Source organism: Callorhinus ursinus, unplaced genomic scaffold (assembly GCF_003265705.2).
Source record: "Callorhinus ursinus isolate GAN/ISIS: 27379988/994484 unplaced genomic scaffold, GSC_fseal_2.0 scaffold12, whole genome shotgun sequence".
Taxonomy (NCBI): domain Eukaryota; kingdom Metazoa; phylum Chordata; class Mammalia; order Carnivora; family Otariidae; genus Callorhinus; species Callorhinus ursinus.
The window spans coordinates 6,740,840-6,757,254 of record NW_027397074.1 but is presented as its reverse complement, the minus strand read 5'-3'; the positions used below and the strand labels follow the sequence as shown (position 1 = coordinate 6,757,254).

The window sequence follows — 16,415 nt, the reverse complement described above, 5'->3', positions numbered from 1 at the left end:
AACCACAGCATTTCGACATCATAAGGCAACTAAGATGGAAAATTCGCCTCCATTGTGGAGCCTGATAAAAGGTGACAATAAAACCATTACAAAAATACAGCTCTACGTCACTCTGAGAAAACACAATTCATTTAACTCCAAACTTATGAAACCGGTAAATTAGAAGTAATTATGCCCTTTACAGCTATTCCCTAGCATCATAAAAGAATCCACCAAAGACTTCACTTTTAAAAAGTCTGTCTTCACAGTCATAATACGATTCCACCATCTCATTCCCCCCCCAAAAGGTTTATATTTTTATGAATATGTCTGTTACAAAAATCAACTATTTTTCATAATCTAAGCACTCAGTAATGTTGGCAGTAGGGTCCCAAACTGCCTGCACTTTGCCCTGCGAATTACAGGAGGAAAGCACCAATGATGTTCTGTCACCTGCCGCCCTTGTGGCCACTGGCCTCTCTGCTCAGCCCCCTGGCTCTCCTCAGACAGATTAGGAGGGACCTCGGCGGCAGGAGCTCCCTCGTGTTACAGATAAGGAAACCAAGGCCCAGAGGTTGGCTAGCTTGCCCAGGAGTCTGCAGTGAGTCAGTGACAATGCAGAGGCTCTTGGCTTCAGCCAGTGCTTCTTGCTTTATTCCACCTTCGGGCCTCCTCCCAGGGAATTCAAACGGTGAGACCAACCGTTAGCAAACGTCACTCCCTAACCTAAGTAGTCTTCCATATGTGTTATTATTATAATGCATCTGAATCAAAAAAGAGGGGGGTGGGGGTGCCACTGGCTAATCACAGGCTGTGAATGACTAGGGAAGATAAGGCTTATTAATCGAACTAAAAACTGTTTTCTATTCAAGTCTTCTAGAAACTAGACTTTGACCAAGGGCAATCATTTAAAAGGGCAAGTCAGAAGAATTGTCAGCCCTCACCAGGAGAGACTGCTATATATCTTGTGCCATTCATCTTCAGAAATTCATGGCATACCACTTGACCCAAAGAAGTAAAACACCTTGAATTATGCCTTATCCTTGGGCAAGATTCCAGGAGGAAGATAGTGTTTGCTTGGTAACATTTAACTGTCTCTCTCCCTAAGAGTGATTTTTAATAAAAAGTTTGCTGTGCTATATGTTCTGTAACCCAAAGATAAATTAAAAAGATACCTGATTTACAAGGAAATATACTGCAAGGTGCAAAACCAGTGCACCAACATAATTTCATGCTCCCTTTGCTACCAGCTGATTATTGCAAATTAAATTTTGTTTTAATCAACCCAAGCTATTGGAGTGTATGCCAAATGCTACAAAAATGTATTCTTGCAATTTGTAGATCATGTGACTTTCGTGAAGATGCTCTTTGCTGCAGTTCTTACCAACTTTACTCATTTAGGCTTTCAAGTGCATTTCAAGTGCATTTAATTTTTGAAAATGTTCAGCTGCAGACCGCTTGTTCACACTAGGAGAGTTTCCAAGTTAATTCAGCTCACTCTTCCTTGAAAGCTTCATCAGTATTGCAAATGATTAAGTTCAGGAAAGGATACTTCGGTAGTAAAGTAAATGCCTAGAAATAGGATGGAACAGATTTTTTAAAAGCATAGGAAGGCAGCCTTTCTTCATAGCTGCTGTTCCTCCAGCAGCGAGAAAGGACAGCCACAAATGGATGTGACAGTGAAGATGCCTTTTCAAGGGCTGTTACCATTATTATTGTGCTTTCCCAAGCAAAGGCGGTGGGAGGTGCGAGCCTGGCTTACAGTGAGATGGTTCAAAGCTGAAGGAAGCAAGCGATCAGCTTGTGAGAGACAGAAGATGCGTGGGAAGAGGGACAGAGTTGTCGCCTTCTCGAACAAAGGAGCGGCATCAGGAGCTGGGAAGAAGGGGGTCAGAGAGGTTAAAGCCTTCAGCCTCATGCTTGCCTCAGCTTGTACAAATGTCCTGTCTCTCCTCAGAAGGCACCAGGCACTGGCTTCCAAGTTAACGCTCAAGAGAAAACTACTAAATCTATTAGGAGGGATACCGCCTGGTTAGTTACATTGGGCAAAAATTAAAGTAACGCAAAAGCCTTCTATAAATATTAAAATATTTTAAAGTGTACACACTAAAGACAGAAAGGCAAAGTTTTCAGTGAGGCAAGGACAAGGTAGATCCTCAAAAAGGAGAAACTGTGAAGTAAAGGAAGGAAACATCCAATAATGCATCCAATTTGATTTACCAGATAAGTACAGCACAGATCTTACACTTTAAACTAGTTGTTAGGCGCGCCTGGGTGGCTTAGTTAACCGGCTGCCTTCATGATCCTGGGGTCCTGGGATCGAGCTCCATGTCGGGCTCCCTGATCAGCGGGGAGTCTGCTTCTCCCTCTCCCTCTGCCTCTCTCCCCACTCTTGCTTTCTCTCTCTCTCACACTCACTCTCTCTCTCAAATAAATAAATAAATGATCTTTTAAAAAAATTAAAAAATCAACTAGTTTTGAGAGATGTCTTATCCATACCACCAGCTCCAGTGTTTAGCTATTTTCCCCCCAAGGATGGTAGAAGAGTGGCTTTAATTATAACACTGAAGTATAAATATTTATATGTTTAGTAGCTCAGTTTTGAGACGTTCAACCTAATGACACATTATTTTGAATACACACTATTCGTCTGAGAGAAGGGTGTCTCTGAGGAATTTCCTAATGTGTCAATCTAGAATTGATGTGAAAGAACATTTTATGACAATCAAAACACGTTAGAGTCTGTCCTAAAGCTATTCATCAGTACTTTTCTCTCACATCTAAGGGAAAGTCTGACTCTTGGCTTAGTGCCAAGAAAGAGAGGTTTTCTTGTCAGCTGGCTGAAAAGTTTAGCCATTGTTTAGGGTGCCAGTGGATTCCCTGGTCCTGGTTACTACACTTTTCGTCAATTCTAAACATGTTCCCTTCTTCTTTGTCTGTGAGCATGTCACCCATTTAAATAAGTTGTCTGCTTTGAGGAGTCTAGACCAGGAATGCACACACTCAAATGCCTTGCAGGCAGGCCAGCCTCTGGCTTTGGTGGGGCCACAGTCTGTGGGCTGCCCCCTGCGCCATCAGGTCCCGTGAGGATGCACATTGCATGTGGACACTCCAGCCTGGGCCAGCATGCCCCATGGCCTCAGCCACGCTTCGAGACAAGACATCTCCAGTGCTATCATGCTTCTAGGGTACAGCCTTGAGAAGGGGCCCACGAATACCCTGGAAGCAGGCAGGCTGTGTTTGCTACAGAACCCTGGAGTCCTGGTAGCCAGCATGTGATCTGGAAGGGAAGCAAAGGCTCTGGTTGAACAAGTCCCTTTGGCCCTGCCATCCTCCTCGCTCTACCGGGAAACGAGTAAGTCAGGAATTTGCAGGCGACACTGTGGGTGGTTGGCACCGTGTTGGCTTGCAAACTCAAACTCAGTAAGGGGAGTAGCCACTGCCCAGCTCTGGCTAAGAACTGCGAGGTATTTCAAGAGAAATTGGAAATCCATATTTCTGTAAAATCTCCCTTTTTAAAAACATTGGCAATCAGTTTTAACAATTATTAGACAAAGTATAGCCCAGCACTGGACACAAATCACAGATGGGTCTGCGGGCCAGGAGCAGCCCCCGGCCAGTGGCGCACTGTTCTTGTGGAAACCATCTCACCTGGATGGCATCGCCAACAACGCTTGCCTTCCCAAACAGAGACCTCTGCCAGCCAGCTCAGGGATGGCTTCCAGTCTGACTGGTGAGGACAAAACAGAAGCTCAACCTAAAAATGAATTATTTGGCTTAAGTAGATACTAATGGCCCGAATTCTATACACCCATTTGTGTGAGAGCCAGAAGGATGGGTCAGGGATGCTGGAAGGTAGTGAATTAAAAACAACAACAACAACAAAAAAAAAAAAAACAAAAACATGGTATTTAGTCACTTAGTGACATTCACTGTATTCTTCTAAAACAACGCTATTCGCGCACTACCCCAGAAAGGGTCGTTGGCAAGAAGACAGTCACATTTGGATCTAGAGCCCGCTGAGTAGAAAAATAACTGCGGAATCAATTCTATCCCTCAAAATGGCCCATTGGAAATCTTAACTCCCTGGTTTCAAATGTGCTCATGTTGTTAAAGATGAAGAACTTTGTTCTAGAGGTTGAAAGACAAGTCCAAAAGCAATAGAACGATATTCTGTTAATGTTTTGGACTCTTCCCCTTCCTCAGGGACCATTCACGTTGATTAGTCGACGTCGTTCTTTCTCCCTCTAGAACCCGTGGCAGAGCCCCTCCCAGCCACTTGCTGCAGAGACAGATCATTTTCCTTTGTTGCTGCTTTAGTGACAGGCACAACACTCAACCCCCTAAAATATGACAGCCAGAAAATGAGATCTCTCTTGTCACTGCCTATGACATTTAGTTACCGATTTGGTCCAATAACTCAGGGAGATTTTCAGTTTAATGTTGTGCAGCCTAATAATTCTTTGTTTTTCTTCCTCCTGACTATCCCTAATCACTTTATTTCCAACTTGCGCAAGGACTGATAAAGGACACGTGCTTCACCAAGACAGTAACAGCTTGTCTTTGGATGATATTTTCTCGTGGGGAGGGTACATTTTACAGGCAGTTCTAAATTCTGGTAGGAAAGAGGGAAAGGCTTTGACATTGGCATTTTGTTCTTCTCTCACCTCGGTACAGTTCTTACAAATGAAAAGCATCCATTTGTTTTCTTTAATTAAAACCTGATTAATTAAATATTACAGAAAAATTCTAATTTATCAAATGATAATAAGCAGCAGCCTGGGTCTTATTCTGCTATTACAAACAAGAAATGAATACATTTTTGTAAGATGATTTTTTAATCTGAGTATGTGAATAAATGCAGCTCCTTTTTCTTTACATATCAGTAGAACAACAACAACAAAAAATCTCTTGTAGTCTGTGTTCTTTCTCCCCGATTTTTTAAATGATTTTTGATTTTTGAAATTTGATTTTTCATTTCAGAATGGAATTGCCACTTACAAGTTAAGAGCCTTCACTGGAACTTTTGCTAATTATTTTTAACTTGCCTTGTGAGACCCCTACCAGAGCTCTAAATAGGAGACCATATCTAGAGACCCAAAAAGGAATCATTAATTGTGGTTACTTTCCTTCTTACTATTTCTCTGTTCCATAAACATCTTTTGAGCACACTAATCAAATTGTAAGATGAGATGAAACTGTCTTATTTCTAATTACAGTATTCTGGGTGCCCGCTTCAGTTCTCTTAATCAGAATACCAAAACCTAGGTATTAAATTAAAATGACAAAATTCTTTCTCAAAGACAGATGAACTTTCATTTTTTAAAAAGCAGCTTCTCTTGGCTGCCAACTTTCTATCACTTCTCCCTGTAAATAAGCTTGTTTTCTCATGGAAGTATTGGTTTGGTTTATCTGGCTGATAATGTTCTGTAATAACGTAGAATATAAATGAGCAATGCCACCCACACCTCTCTCAGAAATTCAAAATGCATCGTCCCTTGGCCTGACATCACTGCTAGATTTAATCCTAGAGTAAGTGAATAAAGGAAGGATCCTTTAAGAAAGATGTTTTCCACCTACACGGAGTGAATTATCACCTCTAGGCTAACAGAATATCACAAAATTAAATAAAACCGTGTTTCTTTAGTAAAACTATGATAAGTCTCTTTACATGGACATCCTGGGCTGTTACCCCTCCAGCAGCATTGCTCAATGGTGCCCTAGAAAGAAACCTCACTGGGCTTCTCTCTCCTGTGCCCAGTCTTCCTAAAGCTACTGAATACACTTTCCACACATGGACCCTGAAGATGCACAGTTTTTACAAGTTCTTTAAGTAATTCTTGTGCACAATGCAGTTTAAGATACTGTCCACCTGTTTTGTAATCTTTGATCAGTTATAATTATGCAGCTAAGACGCTCAATATCTCGGGGCTCCTGGGTGGCTCAGTCGGTTCAGCATTTGACTCTTGGTTTTGGTTCAGGTGGTGATTTCAGGGTCAGATCATGAGATTGAGCCCCGTGTGCAGCTCCCTGCTCAGTGGGGAGTCTGCTTCCCCTCTCCCTCTCCCTCTGCCCCTCCCCACCTCTCTCTCTCTCTCTCTCTCTCTCTCTCTCTCATGAATAAATATATCTGAAAAAAAAAAGCTCATTATCTAAAACCAGGCATTTTCCTGGGCAGGGGGTAGGGGTGGGGATTGCAGATTTAACAAGAGGAAGCTACGAACTAGTAGCAGCACAGAGGAAGCTGATGAGGGGTTAGCTGTGTTTGCTGTGAAGAATGGAATGGGGCTTGGACCTGGGTGCTCCATAGCTGGGTTTGTAGCCCTCCAAACGCTCTGTGCTCGTGGGGACTAGAAGCCAGTCAGCCAGTCTTACAACAATGCCAATCAATGTCTAGAACTGCACCCAGTACACAGAGGCACTCATCAAGACCCTTGTTAAATAACCGAGTGCCCGGGAACGCTGTGTATTGCAGGGGAGCCCTGCCCAGAGAACGGGAGGAGTCCAGGCTCCGTGTCAACCCACCACAGCTCCCCGCGCAGTGACTACGCCACCTACACCAACAGCAACCACGCTGCCCCCAGTAGCAATGCCTCTCCACCTGAAGGCTTCGCCTCCCACAGCCTGCAGACCAGCGATGTGGTCATTCACCGCAAAGAGAACGAAGGCTTCGGCTTTGTCATCATCAGCTCCCTGAACAGACCTGAGTCTGGATCCACTATCAGTAAGTGATGGCTGCGCTTGCCTTTCAATAAGAGGTCTTGTGCTCATTTTGTCCTGGTGGTGGGGATACTGGACATGCAGATCGGAGGACTGTTGTGGGCATCTTGGGGAGCCAGAAGCTTGTGGGCTGTGGGCACAAATAAGACATCCTCAACATAGGATTAGCCAAACGTTACTGAACCTTTGGCTCAGGAAGAATGCAAGATCACATCTAATGTCCCCCTGACCCCACAGCCCCCATAAAAGCTCTTTGTTCCTATTTCAGTGGGAAGGAAATAAAACTGAGTAGTGTGAGAGTGTTGGTGTGAAGGGAGAGGAGCCCCTTCCTGCTTGATAGGATGAAACCAGATATGCAAAATATCTGGGAGGAAAGCAGTCCAGGAAGGAGCTCAGCGTTCAAGAACTCTACAGAAGCCCAGGGTGGCTATGGTAGACGGGACATGAGAGAGCGGCCTGAGACTAAGACAGAGGACTAGGCAGGAGCCAGGCTGCACAGGGCTTCACATGCCCATGGGAAGAAGTCTGGACTATAGTCTAAGTCCATGGGAACCACAGAGGGGGTTAGGCAATGGACAGAAATCCGACTTACATTTTTTAAGTCTGCTCTTGTACAAAATGAAATCAGGGGGAAGAGAGCAAGAGTGGAAGCCTGAGACAGAATCAGGAGGTCATGAAAACAGCCCTATGGGTGCAGAGATCCTGGAACCTTCTCCCAGGGTGATAGCAGTGGATGGGGGGACGTACAGGACGTCACCTAGGGCTCCTCCAAATCTGGGAGTCTGTACAACAGGTAACAGTCAGACGTTGTATTTCTCTTGCAATCGGTCATCTTGTAGACAGACCCTCAGTCTTCCTTGGTGGTTCTCCTTTCAGCAACACTATTGCAGAAGTTACTTGGCTGCCAGCAGATGGTAGGACAGAAAAGGCAATAGGAAAACTTGCTCGTTTTTCATGTTGAAGTGATTTAGCCCAAAATATTATGGATAGAAAAACCAAAATAGAGAGCATCGAGACAAAAAAATAATTGAGTCATGTTGTGGTCCTAAAATTCTTATAAACTGTGGTTGTTTCCAGCACGTGGGGTAAGGGACGGGTTGTCAAACAATACTCAAGAAGCCAAATCATTGAGAATGAATAAAAACTTGTATGATACAGTTAATGTTCTCAAAACACCGCCAGGATTGAATGGAAAGAATGACCCTGTTTCGCTTTACGTTTGACAAACTCGAGTGAAAACTATAGAAGTGTTGAACCTCAGTGAGTGTGTGCAGAAACGAAAGTACATACATCTGAAAGTACAATTTCATTTCTCTTTTCCTGCATGATAAGATGAAGAAATAAATCCAATCTTTAAGCACAGAGTAAAAGCAGGATTCTGTCAGTACGATAGATTCACCAAAATTAAAAGGACATAAGACTAAAGATTTTCATAAATTATATAAACAGCCTTCCAATAATTTACACTTAGGGAAAATATTCACAGAAAGCTTTTGTAGCTATTCTACTCAGGCAAATTGTTTATTGGGGCAGGATACCTAAAGGACCAGAATAAAAATAAAAAGTAGACCACCACAAGGAAAGTGTTCAACATGTATTTAAGGTCTCAGATGTCTTTGAAGTGTGATTGCATTATTGCTAAATGCATAGAGAATTGTGTGTGTGTGTGCGTGCACGTGCGCATGCACGCACACACACATGCAGTTATCACATAGAGAAGCCACAGATGTTTTTCTATTGCAAATAAAATCCATGCATAGGTAGAGCTGGAAAACAACAGGTGCAAATGCTTACAATTAATGTGAATTTTTCTTCCTACCAAGTGACATTAGACTGACCTCAAAAGAATAATTCTAGCCATTTTCTAAATGGTATTATTTTACATCACCCTGGAGAGTGGAAATATATTCATGATGTTTCCTGGCTTCTTTTTTCACATATTTATTTCTTTTCAATTTAAGGATTCAAAATGCATGTTGCCCCCATGTTCTGTGGGAAGAGCAGTTATTATAATGATGGCCTGTAGCGTTTACAATATATAATTTGCAGCTTGCACCTAAAAGCTTTCTGGGCCTGATGCTGTTTCATACTTAACTTCTGTTATAATTTTGAGCTCTAAATTTTGAAGAGGAAGGCTAAGTACCTCATGAATGGTAAAGAGCCATCTTCATGTCACATATCCATCATCAGAATATCAAGCGTCCTTGATTCTCTGAGACCGGAGAGCGTGATACCATCAGGTACTCGGGAGTCACAGTCATTCCTGGGGCTTGAGTCATTTTTCTCTTCCTGTCTTACCTGAGCCCAAGGACCACGAACGTGATCCTGGTTTTTCTCATGGCTACTGAGCCTTTTTGTTGGCGGGCAGAACGCTGTTACGCCTTTGAGAGGCGAACTGGCTAAAATCATACTGCCTGGCTTCATCATCTCCTACCTGTGTGACCTCGAGGAAGTTACATGACTCTTTGGGCCTCAGTTCCCTTGGCTGTAAAGACAAGATAATGTTACTGTCTACGTCGAGGGGCTGCTCGGAGGGTTAAATGAATGAGTATGTGGAAGTGCTCCAAAGAGCTCTGGCTCAGAGAAGCACTAAGTATGTCACCGTTGCTGTCCAGACCAGCATTATCTTTTCCATTCCATCAGCTGCTGCTTCTCGGATAGAGCAGAGCTCACACTGGCTGTCTCCTCTGTCAGGCATGAGTCAGAGCCCCCACTCTCCCAGAGCAGCAGATGAAGGGCCATCTCCCCATCCCACGTGCTGACCTTCTGGCAGCACACTCTGTCCCACCCGCTGCCCCCCTGCAGCCTGGGTCGGTGGTGAGGGGCTAGAGCAGTGGCAGACACACCAGTCCATCTAAGTGTGCGTGTCTTTGCTGAGGCTTCAGGCTAGAAGTCTCCCCAGAATTCACTAGCCAATAAACTAGAAAAATCACCAGAAACATCCAAATTCAGGCTCGAAGCTGTGACTTTTAGAATCCCCTACAAATAATATGTCTCCATGGACTGTATCAGAGAAGACAGGAGAGATGGAGAACCCAAGTGTAAATTTCACGACCCTGAAGGTGAAAAAAAGAGTTACTTTCCAGAACTTCCTCAGTCCAGGAGAAAACTTTGCCAGGGATGCCAGATGTTCAACCAGTTGAGAACGTGGGAGGTGGGGTTCCTGGCTTATTTATTACCTGGCATTTGGTCCGGCTCATTACCAAGCCTCACATCTTTTTTCAAAATATTATTTCCCAAAAAATTAAGAAGAAATTTCCTTTATATTCGTTAATATAATTAAGGAATACACTGCTTCCTTCCAAAGCCAGTGACCCAGGGGGCCAAATAATGCTTGGGAGCAGACAGAACTTAGAAGTCTCTGTCTGAGGAGCAGGAATATCCTTCCTGAATTAAAGTGGGAATAAGCAAGTTTCCTGAGCATTTTTGTCCCATTGTCCAAAATATTAAGTCTTTTTTTCAGACGTTAAAATTAGATCCAGGGTGGGGTGCCTGGGTGGCTCACTCCGTTAAGCATCCAACTCTTGATTTCAGCCCAGGTCATGATCTCAGGGTCCTGGGATCAAGCCCCACGTCAGGTTCTGCGCTCAGCATGAAATCTGCTTGTCCTTCTTCCTCTGCTCCTCCCCTGCTTGCTCTCTGTCTGTCTCAAATAAATAAATAAAATCTTTAAAAAAAAAATTAGACCCAAGGGAAAGCAAAGTTGTTTGCAGACCAGAGCCTAGGATAAAAGTAGCAGGCGACTGAATTTTAAATTCTTAAAAAGATTCTAACAAAGGTTTGTAGACAGAGATGTCTGTTGCCATATTATTGATAAAGAGAGAATGCTGGAAACAACCTTAGAAGCTTCTCAAAAACTGGAAATTTGATATATTTGGGAATTCAAGGCATTTCCTGCCTTTGACGAACTCTCTTGTCACGGAGGTCGGGGTACACAGGGTAGAGAAGACTGGGGTAACTTTCTGCCTCCGAGTAGAGCAGAAGCTTGTGCTACAAAGATGTCCTTGTGGCCACACATAGTGGGGTTGACCAGGTTGGTCTTTCAGCCACCCCAGCTCAAGGCTGAGCCCTGACATCCAGGTTTTATTGCGGAGCTATAACCTGCCCTCGGGGGTGCTTGCTGCTGCCCCCACCCGCCCCAAATCCACTCTCCCCTGAGAGGTCCCCAGGAAGGGCTTTGGCACAAATGATGAAATAAAAGTAACCCTCAGTCTCTCGGTTTTCTATGATTTGTCAGGCAGGTTATGTTGGCATTTATGGGGTAGACATACATGGGCACTTAGACATCAGTGGCAGAGGCGGGCAGCTTGTGGAAGGAATCTGTAAACTGAGCTGCAGGCCCAGCCCAAGCTGCGAGGGACGGCATGTTCAGGGACGGTGGCTGCAGCAACAATGGAAGCGGTCCCGCAGGGGCATCATCTTCCCTGACCTTCCTGCCCGCCTTCCTGTTGTCTTAACAGCCTGGACTCTGGTTTCTGTGGGGCGGGGGTGGGGCCTCAGGAACTACAGAATCAGGGGCTGAGCCTTTCTGGAGGAGGGTGAGTGTGAAGCGGGCACCAGATAGTGGGGTGCATGAGAAAGGAGGTGAGATGAACGGATGGAGACTGATAATAGGGGGAGGATTTGATGATCATTCTGGGGGTGTGGGGGTGCTCTTACCTGCCCCAAAGTGCCAGGTCATAGGCAGGCACTGTTATAAGCTAAGTGGCTAGTGAGGGCTGGGGCCCTCAGGGAACCCCCCTCCCCCAGCGGGCCAGTGTCCCCCTCCTAGGAAGGAGCCCCTTCTCACACATCCGCCTGGCCATTGGCCTTACTTTGTACATCAGAAGGCTCTGCACACCATTCAAGCCACTCTTGGCTACAGAGGAGTCAAAATAAAAAGAAAAAAAAGAAGATGCAAGCGTATCATCTGTCAGCACACTGCTAGCTCCCAAACAGTCCTTCAGCTCCATGCTGGCGCTAAACCTCTCTGTTTCTGCGGGTGTGCTTTCTCTGACACAGCTTGGAATACAGACTTGGTCATTGTTAACTTTCCCTCAGGCCCACTGTAATCCAACATTCTAGAGCGAGTTAGTTAGCTTCGGTAAAATGCCCTGATGACTTTTCTCAAAGTCTTTGATGACATCCATGGGCTCTGGAGTTTAAAAAGTTATTCTGGAAATTCAAAAGCTTAGCTAGCAGGCCTTTTTATGACGTTTTAAGGCATAGTTTCCCAAAAAGAATGAAATAAAAATGAGTTAAGCTGTGAGGCAGTTTAGGATTTTTCCCACCAAAACTCACCCACTAGACCATGCAGCCACTGAATAGTCACTTGACCTTAGGGAAGGTACAAATTAAAACTGAAAGCCAACGAGGTTTCTTTGGTCTTGCCCTGATACAAGGAGATTAAGTTCCACGCTAAACGCATTGCACAGCATGCTAAAACTTCAGTTTATCCACCACCGGCTGTGTCCCTCGAACATGTCAAGGGTCATTCTGTGTACTTCTTCATCTAAAATATAAGGAAAGATGGTCTTCACAGCCGCTTCTATCTCTAAATTATATGATACCATGAATCAGCATGGAAATAAGGTATTAGGTTCATTTTGTCTGTGTGTGCAAAGCCCAGGGTACATCTGAGGCCTGGATCATATTTTTCATTGGCTCAAGCTATCATTTTAACCTGTGTAACGTTCATTTTTGATTATGTTTTGAAGGTGGCTCTTCTGTTAAGAAATGATCTGAAGCAAGCACTTAAATACATAAATCCAGCTCCCCTTTTAAGGCAATTTAAGGCAGTGTTTCCCTCCCCTTTTCACTTGGCACACTTGTGAAACGATAACATTTGAGGAATGAGGCTACCGGAGATAAAAGGCAACCCCCCCCCGGGGGGCTCTACCCCACACCTCACCCTACCATCCTCAAGAGCATTCGCGGTCTTGGCACACCTGTGTCCTGGCACACTCCTTTTATTGCCTCATGGTTACAAAGTCCTGCTCCAAATGAAGTCTCTAAATATCAGTAACCAGTAAGCGCCTCATCTTATATTTTATTGGTTTAGGTTTTAGCAGTGGATTTTCTTCACACCTCTATGCTGAGACTTGTTCATTGATCGCCTGAAAAGCACAGGTAATTGGTGCAACTGGTGCCGATGCTGGGAACTTGACCTTCTCTAAATCATTAAAAACTTTGACCAATCAATGCTCCAGCCCCAAAAGTCACTGCTAGAAAGTTCCTTAAGTCATACCCATGCTGTTGGACATGGGAATTGGAAAATGAGTCTCATTCCTTTTTTTTTTTCTCGTTGGTTTGCAAAAGCAAGTCTCCTTTCAGAGTTCTGAACCACCTTTGTAACAAGTAACACCATATTCCCTTAATCCTTAAATGAACCTCTGCTTTGGATTCCTTCAATGACACCGTGCTTTCACTGTGAGCTTTATGCTGAGAGCGGCTCACTCCGGAGGCATAATGGTATCGCCCACACCATTTATGTGAGTGCTTTTGTAAGAGAAGTATAGGGCAGGTGCGGGACATCATATAAAATGCCAGTTTTCCTCCAAGTATCTGGCTTCTAAATATAACTCACGGCCCATAAGACAAGCAGATGTCTTCATAATCTTGTAGAAAATCTACATATACAAGAAAGATAAGATTGTGTTCATAGTCTGTACTGATGTACATATGCTTTAAGTCAAATCAATCACATCACATTTATTAGTGAGATTTACTTCCCGCTGCAGGAGGTAGCTGGGGGCTAGGGTAGGAGTGGGGGTGCAGGTGCAAATGATGTGAAGTGTATCAACAAATATGCCACTTGCTATGGATAGTCCAATCCTCCTATAACGAGTCCTTGTTCGTAATACTCATGATAGAAATATTTACAGAGTAGGGGCGCCTGGGGACTTCAGTCGGTTAAGCATCTGACTACAGCTCAGGTCATGATCACAGGATCAGGTCATGATCGCAGGATCCTGGGATCATCAGATTCCCCACTCAGCGGGGAGTCTGTTCCCTCTGCCCCCCCCCCCCCGCTGGTGCACGCACTCTCTCTCTCTCTCCCCGCCTCTCTCTCAAATAAATAAATGGAATTTTTTAAAAAAGAAATATCTACAGGGTAAAGTGCAAACACACTACTCTTATATCCAAGACCCTAGGTAACATGGACACAGCCACTTTTTACCAACAGCTCCTCACGATTCTGTGCCTTCAAGGCTGGGCTAGTTACTTACCCCTGAGAGACAACTTTTGCTTTCCTGTCCCAGGGCCCGTGTTTTGCCCGCTGCCACTTGGAATGCCTCCTCTTCTCCAGTTATAAATGTTATCAAGCTCTCTCCTGGGCACCATGCTAAGAATATTACATCGTGTTTAATTTTCACAGTAACCCTATGAGGTAGAATACTGCCCAAATAGTAAACATCTCTTACAAGCAAAAAGCTCTTAATCTCTTACTAAGACTCTGCCTGACCCCTTACCCTTCTCCCTCAAGTGTTTCCTCTAATTCTTATATGGAATTCTTGTCTGTAAACTCAACTGTTGACTGCTTCTTGACTTCCCTTCTATTATTATGTCTGTGATTACTCTCTATTATTGTCATTTCACTTTGCATGTGTTCATGGTTTGCTTCCCTTAAACAGATTATAAGCTCCTTAAGGGCAGAAAATAATGACATTTCTTTGAATCTCTTACAGTTACTGGTAGCATGAGGTTCAAGGATTTGTCCTGTAATTTATGTTGGAGGGATTGAATTGGTTCCTCCAATAACGATCCAGTACTGTCCCCATGAAAGTAAAAGGTGAATGTGCTCTGCTCTCACCTTCCCTGCGCCTAACCCTAGCTGTCCTGTCCCCCCAAGGCAGTGAGACATATCTCTGAGAATGGGCAGATCAGCAGAGGATCCTTTAGCTGGTGGAACTGTGTGCACGCTCGTCCTTGCCCAGCATGAGAAATTACACTCTAATAAAGTGGAACTGGAGCAATGCCCCAGAATACAGATTTCCCATCAGTTGTTCTCAGCCTGAGTAAATGATTCAACAGCCAGCTCAGAGCCTGGTGAAATCTTAGATGCAAGAGCCCTCTAAGAAATCAGGCTCAGGGGAGCCATCTCTGTGTCTCTGGGCAGCCCCTCTAGCCTCAAGCATCTGGGTTGCAAAGCCCTTGTCCTCTGAAGGGCCAGGCTATGGCCTCATTGTGCTCTCTGAGTGACCTCATCCTGGCACTGGCTGTTCCTGGAATCGCCATCCATCTATGTGAACACCACCTCAGCGATAATTATATCGTCCTTAAACAGGAGGGTTTGGATGGCATTCCAAGCTCCTTGGAAAAAAAGTCTTCCTTCACATTAGTTACTCATTTTCACAATCCTTATTAGCAAAACAACCCATTTCAGTTCCAAATGAACAACTTCTCAATCACATTACTTCTTTAGAGGATCACACCCAGCTCAAACCACGATGAATAGGACCTATTGATTAAATTCCATTTTCTCAATCCTGAGCATGACTAGTTTTGATCCCAAGTTAAAACCTGGCTGCCGAGGTCCTACAAGGAAGCAGACGAGCAAACACAAGAAGATTTTACGTCAAATTCTGAGTACTCTGATATCTGAACATTGAAGCATCTTTTAACTAAAATGGAAAGACGATCGTAAAGATTTCACTGGCTTAGCACTAACAAATGTAAAGAGCATTTAATTGTAAGAGTAAGTCCACAGAGAACGCCATCATTCTTATTTATTTTCAAGTAGAGGAGCCATGTAACCTATCAAAAAATCTGTGAGTGCTCACAGTGCGTTTTTTTTTTTTTAAATTCTAGACCATTTTTCTTATCGTTTGAATAGAGCTTATATATCATAAGCTTTCCCCACTAGGGAATCATTTTTCGGGAGAGTTTTTATTGTTGTGTTCAAAGACTCTCCAGGCAGCCCAGAAGGAGGATGTGTGGATGGCTTCTTACCCTCAGCTATTTGGTAGTCTTAAAAGCTGGCAAATGGGTGATCAGGAGCTGTTTCTTCTGGGCTTACATCCTGCAGCTTCTTGTTATTCACGAACTAGTATGGGGAGATTGCAACTACAAAGAGAGCCCATGGCGCCCGGGTGGCTCAGGCGTTAAGCGTCTGCCTTCGGCTCAGGTCATGATCCCAGGGTCCTGGGATCGAGCCCCACATCCGGAAGCCTGCTTCTCCCTCTCCCACTCCCGCTGCTTGTGTTCCTGCTCTCACTATCTCTGTCTCTGTCAAATAAATAAATAAAATCTTTAAAAAAAAAAAAAAAAAAGAGCCCAGACCTCAGGTACAGGATCACCCTCCACCAGTGCAAAATGCCCATCGCTCCCCACGGGGTTCAAATGAATTCCAAGCCTACAGGTCACTTTTGCAGAAACACCTTCTGTTAATAATCTATTAACAGGGCCCCATTGAATTAAATGCTCTGTAATTTTATTTTTCTTCTTTTTATCCCAACAGTCAACCACTTAAGAAAAGCTGGTTCCACATACGCAATCATTTTAAAAGCATGTTGTCAGGTGAATACAGTATTGTTATTTATCACCATTTTTCAGCTATGGTGAAAGAGTGTTGTAAAGGGATATTTTTCCCACTCAGACCAGGATGAATAGCATTTCTTTTTGAGCCCCAGCCTTCACCAAGGACTTAGGGAGTACCTGTACCCATACTACTTTCTGTCCCACCAAATCCTGGTAGAAGCTCTTTTTATTTATTCCTTTTGACCACCAATGATTTT

General features: G+C 44.0%; 1 protein-coding gene across 1 annotated transcript in view; it reads left to right on the top strand.

Moving 5' to 3' along the window:
• Nucleotides 1–16,415, top strand: part of MAGI2 (membrane associated guanylate kinase, WW and PDZ domain containing 2) — a 1,285,084-nt gene that overhangs the window by 1,158,686 nt on the left and 109,983 nt on the right. The window contains exon 16 of the mRNA XM_073899397.1: nt 6,455–6,703. Within this exon, the coding sequence (XP_073755498.1) occupies nt 6,455–6,703 (249 nt within the window). The remainder of the gene's footprint in view (nt 1–6,454; nt 6,704–16,415) is intronic.